The sequence below is a fragment of the Mustela erminea genome, chromosome 6, assembly GCF_009829155.1.
Source record: "Mustela erminea isolate mMusErm1 chromosome 6, mMusErm1.Pri, whole genome shotgun sequence".
Taxonomy (NCBI): Eukaryota; Metazoa; Chordata; class Mammalia; order Carnivora; family Mustelidae; genus Mustela; species Mustela erminea.
In genome coordinates this window covers 50316352-50328747 of record NC_045619.1, presented here as the reverse complement: position 1 = coordinate 50328747, position 12396 = coordinate 50316352, and the positions used below count along the sequence as shown (strand labels likewise).

General features: G+C 44.9%; 1 protein-coding gene across 8 annotated transcripts in view; it reads right to left on the bottom strand.

The window, feature by feature from the left end:
• Nucleotides 1-404: 404 nt before the first annotated feature.
• The window catches only part of GRIP1 (glutamate receptor interacting protein 1), a 678373-nt gene continuing 666381 nt past the window's right edge, over nucleotides 405-12396 (bottom strand). For all 8 annotated transcript variants that reach the window (XM_032347119.1, XM_032347122.1, XM_032347116.1 and 5 more), the window contains 2 exons: nucleotides 3864-4010; nucleotides 405-1893 (listed from right to left, as the gene is read on the bottom strand). In XM_032347119.1, the coding sequence (XP_032203010.1) occupies nucleotides 1666-1893; nucleotides 3864-4010 (375 nt within the window). In that variant the 3' untranslated portion in view covers nucleotides 405-1665. The remainder of the gene's footprint in view (nucleotides 1894-3863; nucleotides 4011-12396) is intronic.

The window sequence follows — 12396 nt, the reverse complement described above, 5'->3', positions numbered from 1 at the left end:
GCTTTTCAAATTGATGGCAAAACCTTTCCTCTTTAGAAAATTCTGTACAGTAAGCACTGTGTAGGGCTCATCTAGAATACCAAAATATAATCAAAGTATTCCCAAAAACCATGTCATAATTTTGACTTTTTAAAATCACTGTTTATTCCTTTTGGTAGAGTATTTTTTTTCCATACAAATATTTGCAACAATTTTGAATTCCCCAAAACCATACATAGACGATAAATACCATGCTATTAAAGTATTAAATTTGTACAAAAATACTTTACAGCTTAATACTTGTTTGTTACAAATAAAAATACATATTTAAGTGACTCATGATCTTCTTTTTCTCTTAACATGATTCTGCTTTATACTCTCTTGCCCTGGCGGGTTGTGAAATATGTCCGAAATAATATATTTCTCTGCACAAAAAGAAAGGTGAGCTTTCTCCTTAAACAAAGGACACAGTGTTCAAATGCTTTACCTAAGCAGTTGTTGGAACCATTGACCAAAATGAAAATGTTTGGAAAATAATCATTTCAATATGGAGATTCTACAATCAATATACAGATCTATTTTTTTTAAATATTCACCAAATAACAGTTATTAGCGTAACTATTCAAAAGATCTGAACAAATGAAAACAGTTGCTGACGAACATCTTAAAAGCAACTGTCACAGTTTATTGCTTTGAGGGATGGTGATAATTGGCAATGCATTTTCGTGAAAATGTATTTACAATTTCAGTAAAGTAGCATGGCTCAGAACAAAAGACAGTCCAGTGTCATCTCAAACGTACATGTGCTGTCCACCCCTCTGTAACCAGTTTTCAAAACATGGCAAGCAAGATGAGTTTGATCTGCCTATCATTAAGATAAACCTCACTGTAATAGACTCTTCATTCTCTCTTAAATTCTTAGTCTGGAGTTTTAAAAATAACTACTTCTCAGTGTTACTAAGCACGCTAATCCATTATCAGAGATTCGCAGCTATTCAAAGTGTGTCCTTAAAAAAAAAAAAAAACAGGTCACAAGACATATCCTGTTTGTTAATTTGTTGCATAGGGAATAGCATACATCTTAGTTAAAATCATTCCTATATTGGGGCAAAACATTTACCACCACCTATTATGGTCTCCTACGTGCATCGTCGCTGAAACGTTTCAAATAATGTTCCACCTGGACCCTCCCATGGCAGCGGTCCCAGCCGCGTCTCAAACCCCAGATCCCCTAGGAGAGCCAGCTTTGTGACAAGCCTTGTTGGTCAGGTCCTCAACGCTGACGGCTTCATAGTAAGAAACTGTTGATTTCAAAGTGACTTAAGGAAATTGTCATAGAGAATATTTTCAAACAGACATTTCTCTTTTTAAAAAGTGACTGGAAGATGAACTTGTAAAAAACTTCCTCTGATGTTAATTGCGGGGAAGGGGCGGCCTATGTAGTTTTCCTTTTCTCTACCATTGGGCCTGGCAGGGAACCCTCTACCACAGCGGTCACTAAGAAAGAAACCTCTTCAGCTTGAAAGGGGAAGTGAACATGAGCCATGAGAGAGATTTAAAAGACCCCTGTGCTTGCGGTTAATGCCACGTGATATCTGTGCTTTAAATGCCACAGAAATCTCAAAGGGATTTTTTTTTTAGCACCATGTAGATATTGTCTTTTGTCCTGCTTTATAAAAAGCATTGCTATAATGTGTTAGTGGGTTCTCGTATCTCCAAATTACCACCATGACTAGGCTGTTGGAAAAAAGCACTGTTCTGTTCACTCCATTCTCCTCCCGGTAGAGTCTGTTCTATAGACTTCTGTGAAGCCAGTGGGTTTCTACTAATAACCAAGTCCAGCTTATTACCAGATTCTGCTATGAGGGGCACAACAAGGCAGCAGTCAAAGTCTCTCGTTCGGACATGATTAACCTGAAAAATCAAGAAGAGCCATTTTGAATTACAGCTGTGATTCTCCACACCGAGTAACCCTTCCTGTGTAACAAGTCGAAGGTGCCGAAAGGAGCAGCCTGTGCTGAGAGGTCTTTTCCTTCTCTGACCACACGCGGAGGTGGCCATTGGCTGACTTATTCTTTGCTACTAAATCGTAAAGCCCTTAAGAGCTGGGAACAGAGACACCTCCCAACATCCCCATTCTGGGCAGGCTGCCTTGCTCATGCTCCAAGGGCTGAACGTTGCCCCCGGTTTCCAGATGAGGTAAGTGAGTCAGAGTGGTGAAGAGATTTGTCTCAGAACAGTAGTTGTTAAGTGGCCCAGCTCGGATGGGCTCCCAGGCAGTCTGGCTGACTCCGAAGTTATGCTCTTGACCGTGATGTTGAACTGCCTCTCGCAAGTGAACCCATTCCTGTCCTCAGCTTGCACATGTGCTCGTCTTTCATTTCTCCTTACTCTTGGCCAGCAAGGAGTTTCAACCCATCTACAAGCTGCTTCCACTCTTGGCCTTTCATACTCAATCTTCTCACGTCTGGAACCTGACACTTATACTGTACCACTGACCCCAAATGTCCAATACCCAAACGGTGTCTCCAGGTCTCGTCCACTTTGGCCTTTAGCACTGGCCGTGCTTCACGCCCGCTCACCCTGAAAACTCCTTCCTTGGCACTTTGTGACACCGCTTTGTTTTGATCCCCTTACCATTCTGATTCACTTTCGGTTCTTCCCTGCCTTTATCTCTTCCTGTCCTTCAAATTTGTTTTCCTCAGTATTCTAGCCTTGATTCTCTCCTTTTTCTTACTCTAAGCCCACCATAGGTAACTGTATCCAAACACATGCCTTCAGTGTCCTCAATCTCCTAATTCTGGCTCTAACATCTCTGCTGGGCTCTAACAGCTCTGCTGGGCTCTAACATCTCTTCTGAGCAACGTCTCCAAACTGCCCCCTGCCCCCAAGGCTGCTCTGCCAGGATGCACTGAAGGAAAAAGGACTCAGGTCTGACACAGGCATCTGGTCTCCTTCCCTGCGGCCTCCCCCCTCCCCATTCTACTCCAATCCACCTATAGTATTATTCTGTTGTCGCTCTCAATTACGAACGATGTCATTATTCTGCTTAAGAAGTTGATATCCTTGAGGGTTAAATCCAAGAGCTTTCTCATGGCATTCAAGGCCCTCACAGTCTGAATCTACTTTATAATAGTTTCACTGTCTATGGAAGGAGGGACAGCACATCCCCAATTTAGCGATTGAGTTATGATGAGTTACCTCATCATAACTCTTGAGTGGTTAAGTAACCATTAATTCAACAAATATTACAGTATCTGTGAAAAATGAAAGCATCCCATAATGCCAAGATAAGACCAACTGTTCTGCTGCCATTGTAAAAGTAACCAGAATTTGTTTTAAAACTACCTAACTGGTCAATGATAACGCACCTTGGTGAACACGTGTTGGAGAGCCAACCGCCCTTAGTACAGCCTCGTGCTCTGAAAGTCAGCTCTTTGGTTCTGGACTCATTCCAGCTAAACACACTGTCAAGACTGATGTCAACCCTCTCCTTTTGCCTACAAAATGCTATTCCTAAAAATTGTGAATAAAATCAGGGATGGGCTTGGTTCACTGAAATCATTCCTGACCGTGACAGCATCCCGCTCACTAAACAAGATCTGGCTTTTCGCTTTCAGAGAAATTGTGAGACATTGAGATATCAAGTACTGTATAAGGGGAAATGGGAGCATAAGTTCTCAAGAAGTTTATAATCTGCTGGGGAACATATACAGAGAACCAGACAATTTTGATTAACTGGTAAATTCTACCTAAGGAGGAAGTTTCTACCCCATATAGGAAGGGCCCCTAATCTCATCTTGAGGCCAAGAAAGATGGGTGGGCATCGATCAAGTAAGACTTTGAGAAGTGAAATTAAGCAAAAAGGTCACCTGCGGTCCTACCTGTAAGAGTCTATCATAGGGCTTTAAGCCACCAAGATCTCCTGGCCCAGCTGGGCGAATATTCTTGACATACACTCCTTTCTCCAGCAAGCCATCTGCGACGCTGAACCCAAAGTCCTCCATGTCAGAGCTCTTGTACAGGGTCACCTGGAAAGTGAGAGCATGCGAAGGACACATTCAGCTTGGCTGCAGACTTTTGTGTGTGAAACTTCTTGTCCAGCAATCTTTGCAAATTAATTTATTCAGTAACATCATAGACTTGTAATATATTAGGCAGCTCCTTCTTCCCTTCTCAGAGAACAGGCTTAGAATTTGTAAAGTCCCACCCAGAACTGAGAAGGAAGGAGAAGGGAAAAAGCTGTCCTCCCCTCTCCCCACCCCACGCCCACCCCGGGCAGGTGCACTTCTCTGTTTTCTTGGAGCGGCACGCTGCTGTCCCAAGCAGCCAGCAGCAGCCCATTGCACCTGCTGGGTGTCAGGACAAAGCCAAAGGCCCTTCCTTCCTGCCCACTCTGCCTGATGCTGCTCTGGGGACAGTGCTCAGCGTATCACCTTCCTTTGAGCAAATGCCAGCCTGGAGCCCATCATTTGATTTGTTCTGGTATTCTAATCAGAATGTCAGTACTGACCGCAAATTGAGTTAAAAGACCTGAAAGTGTTCTTGTAACCAACATGTTGCTCTGGGGTCCGGCTTGACTAGCAACCAGGCTTTGGTTTAGCAACTCAAGTCCTTCACCCTTCCTGGCTATGGGCCTCACTGGTGCCCTCCGCTCCTACGGCCACCTGCCAGCCAAGGCTTCCCCCGATCCTCGTGCCTCCCATCTGACCACCTGGAAGAGTTAGTCTGAGGCTCAGACATTCAGCCAATCATGCAAACATTCACCAACTGTGGACTGAGTCCCTACCCTGTTCTAAGGACGGCTCTGGGTGCTGGGGGACAATAGTGAATGAGAGAGAGAAAAGGCTGCCTTCCAGAGGCAAACACATTTCTGTGTAATATTTACAGATCGCCTGCTGGCCAGGCCCTGCCAGGAGGCATATGAAGCACTTGGTGCTCATTTAATGTCTTAAGCTGGTCACTGATGTCACTAGGTTTTGCCTGATGCCTTCCATATAAACAGATGCCCTCTTCAAGTACTGATCTGGGCTGATACGTTGTTTTACTCTAATTTCTTTTAAAAATGGATTTTATTTTCAATAAATAAATATTCAACTACATGAATATTTTCTTGTAAAATAGTAAAAACTTCAGGGCTCCAGAGGGCCAAAGGTAAAGATAAAACAGGTCCATTTTTTATACCCAGCTAGTTTATTTCAGAGAAGTAGAGAATATTGAAGGAACTACAAAAAATGGTGTTAGTGGTTGTTGTTGTTGTTGTTTTAAATTTTGCTATGCTAAGAGCTAATATATCAAGCTGGCTGAGTCTATACTACTCACCAGGCAGCCCTCGTGGTTATTGCCATATTAGAGGTGAGGAAATTCAGTTTTACAGAGGTTAAGTCATTTGCCCAAGGTCACAAAGATAATGAATAGTGGGGCCCCTGTTTGTCTGATTCCAGACACTAAACACTTAACCATTCTACACTACTGTCACTCAAAAAGCTTTATTTTCTAGGTTCTAAGATATGCTTTATTTTTCATATTTTAAAATCTCTGAAATCAGGTGTGTTTCATAATCCATGGCCCCTTAGAGCCTATGAATTAAGATATATAAATGTTCTATTGCCACCTGCCTCTTTCCTACAAGGGCACTAGAAGGAAATGGGCCACAAGTCTGCTGCAACTTTAAGAGGAAAAAAAAACGTGCTTTGCAAGTTCCAGTGAGGTCCAGAAACACCACCATCTCTCAGGAGCATGTTAAAATGCCGAGTCTCAGACCTTGCCCTAACTCACTGACTTAGCCACTGCAGATCTCTGGGTATCCCTGCTGGGTGTGGTTCTGGGCATACAGGGGGGCTATCACACGCTCTGAAAAGACGAATCAAGGGAACTAAGGTTTAATGGGATGATACTCTTTGCAGGCTCATTCCGTCATTGTGTGTGTAAATGTGTGTATGTGTGTGTTGCTTAGTAAAACCCAGCCCCCCAGGAGACATGGACTGTGATAATGCACGGGAGAGATGTAGGTTCAAACTGCATGAGTGAGAGCATTCCCTCCCCACCAAAACTCAGGAGGGGAGGGGGAGTCTTTTAGTGATCTGGGCTCAGATGGTCTTAGAGAGTATGTGGAAGAGGCACCCAGATCCCAAGCTCCTTGAGGTGAGGAAAGAATCTTTTTTTAGTTCACTGATACCTTGAATCCCTAAAATGATGTCTGCCACATAGTAGGGTTAGTGCTTGTCAAATAATGAAATGAATAGGTTTTGTTTTTTGTTTTGACAAACTTTTTTTTTTAAAATTAGTTTTGGAGGTAGAGTTTAGTGATTCATCAGTTGTATCTAACACCTAGTGCCTTCCTTAATACCCGTCAACCAGTTACCCCATTCCAGTCCCCCCCAACACCGCCACCTCCCCTCCAGCAACCCTGTTTGCTTCCTATAAAGTCCAGCATCTCTTATGGTTTGGGGTTGAAATTATAAGCCAGTTCGAATCGGCCAAGATGTGCTGTGAGCTTGAATCAAGAGGGATTTAATTCAAGCGGCGCCCCACCTTCTCCCGCCCCAGGGCTCTGCCAGGAATTCTCAAGGCTCCCCCAGGAGGGGGTCTGGGGTCCGGGCCAGTTCGAAGTTCCAATGGCGCCACCGTGTGGTCACCGAGGTGAAACATCACAGCCAAGCCGGCCCTGCCTAAGGACTGAGGAAGCTCCGGGATATGAAATGAAAGCACATGGAGGGTTAGAAACTTCTCCACGGAGAAGTGGTTCAAACCCAAGTGTAGTGGCTGTGAAGCTCAGATATCCCCACGGCACACCTTCTCTATACCTAGGAGGTGGTTGATTAATAAGCACTCATTATAGAGAAGAATTTTGAGGTTCCTCTCTAGTTATGATTTGCCCTCAGGCCATGGGATAGGAAGAGTCTTGCCTCCTTCGGTTATTGGAGAGGACTATTTAGAAAAAATTTTTAACTTCCAGTTTTGCTGTAATATAATTGACGTACAGCTCTGTATAAGCTTAAGGTAGACAGCATCATGACTTGACATATATATATATATATATATATATATATATATATATATATATATATATATATAATTACCACAGTAAGTTTAGTTAGGAGAAAGTTATTTTTTAATGGAAAACATTCAAAATGTATTCAAGAGCAGAGAGGCTAGAACAAACAACGATTCCCCGTGTGCTCATCTCCCAGATCCAAAAACCATCAAGAGCTTGCCCCATGGGCTCCACCCCCCTTCTTTCTTCTTCTTTGGGGGATTATTTTAAGGCAAATGCCAGTCCTTAAGTCATTTCACTCCTACATACCTCAGGATGACTCTCTAAAAAAGAAAGATCACTCTTTTTACATACCCTGGATGTACGAATTCATTCACAAATTCACCCTGATTCCCTGATATCCTCCAAGACCTAGTCCATAATGAAACGTCCCTGATCGTCTCAAAAGTGGTTTTTAGAGTGGTTTTTTTTCAGATCAGTATCCCAAGATCAACACAGTAGCATGAGGTTTCTACAAGTCCTCTTGTCTAGAGCATGGCACCACGCTGCTGATTTATTGCCGGGAACTGTATTTGTCCTGCACTGTGTTCTTCCAGTCTTGGTGTCCCTCTACATGGAAGTGACCCTGGCTGGGTCCTTGACTGGAGTCAGAGTCAGCTCTGTGGGGAGGGATGTGAATGGATCACGGATGCGACAGGGTGCTCCCTACGACATCACGTGATTCAAGATCTAGTTGTCCCACTGTGCGTGGGTCCAGGGGAGGACAGCTTAATGCCTTCATTGGAAGGCTCCCCCTCTCATCTAAATGTTTTTGACCATTGATGACCATTGTCTGAATAATTTCATTAGGGCTTACAGAGTGATAGTCTTTTTCTAATCCCATAATATCTTCTGTATTTGTCAGCTAGAATTCTTTCATAAAGAACTGTCCTCTCTTCAAACAGTGCTTTTTATTCTGATGTGCACACTGATCTGTCAGAAAGGCAGAATGAATGTTAATTCTTTTCTTTCCTTTTTAGTATAGGGCATTAGTACACTAAACACTTCTAATGGTGTCCCAAAGACATCTTTTGTGTGTGCGGGGGATGATTTTCATTAACTATCACTATGAACACATGGGTTTCATATAGATGTTTGTATTTCAAGTAATTTTCATCATTATTCTTTTGTGTGCTCAAATTTTCTCATCTTTGGCTAAGGGGAGTCTTTCAGGTTAACCTCTGTGTCCTTTTGATATGACTCATTTGTGGTGGTAACTTTTTTGCTTTCTGGCTCAAGATCTCATGACTCATCATGAATATTCCTTGCTTCCAGTCTGGAATCAGCCACTCCTCCAAGGCACCTTCATTGGAGGAAACATTTTTAGGTTATATTCCAGTTCCTCCCCGCCCCCCATCCTCATGCTCCTTTCTCAAAGGAAGGGAGGGAGCAATGGGGAAGGAAGGCCAAATTGGGGGCAGGAGGAGGAGAAGTAAGAAATAGCTAACAGGATTGGTGATAGCCTGCCATTTGGGGGCCCTCTTTATTGGTAGATGAAATCTCTTTGCTCAAAGTTGCTGCTTCTATGGCCCTCTTTGGCTTTGCCTGTGCCTCCTCTGTGGGATTTCTCGTCCTTCTGCCCCGCATGCATCTTTGGTTCTAGTTGGGTGTGTTCTCACCATGTGACAAGCAGCCTGCCTGGGGCAGGGGAAATCACGGCTCCTAGAGGCTGGTGCCTCCTACACTTGCTGCTAGATACAGGGGAAGGTGCTAGGGACCCTGTGCTCATGGCTGGATGGGTAAGTGGGTTGGCATCTAAATGCCCTACAGCCCAGCCTCTCTCTCTCAGTGCCTCCGAAAGTGAGGGTTCCAAAGCCTAGGCTTGTGATGGACATTAAGGAGCCCACTTCTTTGATCTGAGACCGGTTTTCTGACACAGTGAACCAGTAGCCTTGCATGGCGGGGCGGGGGCGGGGGGCGCACATTTAGTGTGGGCCTGGAATGACAGTGAAGTTCTTCATTGCTCAACTGGCCTGGTTCTAGGATGTCAGCTCCATCGCCAGAACTCAGGAGGGGCACCAAATACTGCCAACACCAGTCAGGGGGTAATACATTAATGAAAATATTCGGAGTCGGATGTCAGCCGGAGCAGGTTAACAGATTAGCTCCCTGAAGGTCAGAGTTGCTGGCTGAGAGGCTTGGTGTTTCGGAGCCTTAGACCAGATGGCAAACTCTTCAAGATGAGAGGCTAATCAATGGTTTACATTTGAGATGAATCTGTTTCTCTGGAAAGATTTCCTAAGGTTAGAGGAAACTGAATTTTCATAGCCAACTCTATTGATCTCCTGGAGAGAGCCAATAACAAAAAAGAAATTATTTTAAAGTGACACAACAGATAAGAATCCTGGAATCAATAATTCACAAAAATGGGGAGTACAGCTGGCCGCTCTCACAGCAGCGACAATAAATTGTGCCGTGTCACTGCTGCCCTCCTGCTTGTGTGGAGATTGGTGGTAGTTACTTCTGATTTATTTCCTATCCAAAAAGAATCCAAAGGATTCCAAGGCTTAAGTCTTTTTTTTTTTTTTTTTGCCACAGATGAATTCCTTACCCAGGCACTTTCTTCTATATGATTGCTTTTGAACTAGTAACTCTGTGCAGCAGAATTATTTCCTTCCTGTTAATGAGAACACGGACTCTTAAAGAAGGTGATGGACGTACTTGTCTAGTTGCAATACAGAAGCTCTGAGAGGCAGTAGTGGAAAAGTATCTGACCTCATTTACTGTGTTCCTTCCCCTGCATCGTCATTTTTCCCCCCTGGACATATAATCTCCTAACTGGTCAGGCAGCCTTTATCCATTTCCAACTGCCCAACCAGCTAAAGATGAATAATTGATCATGCCTGCTACATTTCTTCTGATCGGGCCCCTTTGTGGCTTTCCCTGAACGTCTGCATAAACTCCTGCTCTGAGAGCTCTTCGTGGTCCACTCTGGCTCATGGGAATCAAGATTCTTCCCGTGGGGTCTCTGTTTTGTGCTGACCGAAAGATTCAGCTGCAAAACCTGGGCTATGAACCCAAGGCTAGATTTTCCTGTTCTGAAAAGGGCCAGTGAGACTCTTGGAACATTAACTCTGGGCAAGAACGTGGTTCTACAAAGCTCAGTTCAATTTTAACTATTCGACAGTGCACGGTGCAATTGCTTCTAACCCTCCTGAGAACAGAAGCTTTAACGGGAGGCGAAAGGGTTCACCACAATTCAAGCTGAGCCTTGTTTTCTATTTCTAAGCAAGTCTATTCACATGTCTGAACAATGTCCTCAAGGCAAAGAGTAGAATCTTAATGTTTCTGTCTTCATTTTGACACACGTGAAAATCTTTAAGTAGCAGAAACAATTCTCCCTCCTTGGAATTTAAAGGCGATGTGTCTACTGTCTTGAGCAAGTCACAGCAAGTGACGGCTATCGCAGAAGCAGTTTCTAAGCCCTGGCCGCCTTCCTACCATTCAGCCCCTGGCCTGATGCCTTAAGGGCCAAACCAACACCTATTTCTCAGAGATGGTACTAGTTTCCCCATAAATCACCAGGCACTTGGGTTTATTCTTACAGACACCACTGGGGCAGCTCTCTTCCTCTAAACCTGCTAATTCAAGGAATGTTAGCCTTGAGGATAATCCTATATTCCTTGTGGGGCTGGGGGAAAAAAAAAAAAAAAAAGGTATGGCCTTCCCAACTGCATCCTTCCAGCCCAAGAGGAAGTGACTTCAGTTTTTGCCACTCAAAGTGGGCATCAAGACAAGCTGGGTCGGGAAAGGCAGCTGCTGCCCTCCTGTCTGGGGAGCCTCGTTGGCAGAGGAGAGCAAGGGACAGCTGCTTCAAACAGTGCCTCCTGCTGCTTCCTGGCAAGCGTGTGGCACCACAGGCTTGAAAAGGAGAGGCTCAACAAGGAGAGATTCAGAAGCTCGGCGTCTGGCTCTAAGCAGGAGCAAGTAAGGGCTGACTTGGCCTTTGGAGAGCTGAGTCCTAGGCAAGGGGGTGTCGCAGTTCTTAAGATCTGAGGTGGATTTATGTGCTGCTTCCCCCATTCATGTCAGAGCAACGTCACCTCTCCCATTTCACAGCACATCAAAGAGAAAAGAGCTAGATCTGTCTCCAGGTTCTCTAGGAGATCAAACTGAGCCATGGGCACCTTGGTCCACTAGTTATTGCCAACTCTGTGGTCAGAGAAGGCAGTTAGTTAGGTTCTAACAGGATGTCTGGAGGCCAGCGCCGAGGAAGTCACGGCCAGCTATCAGGAAAGTCAGAGGCCCATCCTGGCAGCCCTCTGCAAGAAGCTGGACCAAACCAGATAAGCCCAAGATGGCGGATGCCATGACAGGAAACCCCTGACCAAGGAAGGAAGGAAACACATGAAACTCTGCATCTCCACCCCCTGTTAACAACTGTCAATAAAAAACAAAAACCCAAACTCCAGAGTACGCAGCAGCTCTCTCTCTCTCTCTCTCTCTCTCGCTTGCCCGATCTTCCATCTCCAGAGTATACTTTCACTTTAATACACTTCAATGTTTGTGTCACTTGTCCACCATGTTGTGTGTCGTTTATTCTTGAATTCTCCCGTAAGGAGACCAAGAAACTTTGGCAACATCTTTGGGATAAACTGAGTGGAGGCCCCAGGGCCCAGGGTCTCTTTCCCCAGTTCACCCAGCAACCCTGCCCCCGGCCCCTTCCCCTTGCCACAGCCACCACCAAGTTAGTTGGCTGGCAGAGTCTCTGTTCCAGCGTTTTTCTCAGGACTGCCCACTGGTTACTCAGCACCTGCTCCTTCTGCTTCTGCTTTCAGGCTCCCAGCTCTGCCCTGGCCTGGCTCTCCTCCAGTTCTTGACCCTTCCCGATTCCCTCTGCACCCCACCAACCTCTGTTCTCCTCAGATCTATGGGCCTCCTTGCTCAAGGGGCCACCTACTTCGCTGGGTGGGAGGCATGCCTTCCACTCATCCTCTGGCCCTGTGGGAATTCAGGACCAGGATCTCGCTGCCATTCAGGAAGCATGACAAGTTACATAGAACAGACCAGACCCCTGCTGCACTGAGCGCTGACAGTCTCGATTTTATTCCTCGTTCCAGGTGTTGCTCTGGTCAGACACGTCAAAGATCCTCAGAACAAGGAGAGAGCTCTGTGTCTAACTAAGGGAAAGAAAGAGACAAGCCCTAGGCAAGACCATTGTCAATGTACTCCTTATGATAGCCAGACAGGTCAGAGGACAGAACAGTGGGGAAGGAAGACGTTGGGCAGGCTACTCTCCAAGGACCAGGGGACCAGAGTGACCCTCAGAGAGCAAGCCATTTGTGAGGGAACATCCTAGATAAAATACAATATCTTACAACCTATAAATGAATATATTTGATCACCACAGAGGGACATAAAAACATGAGGAAGATATGCAT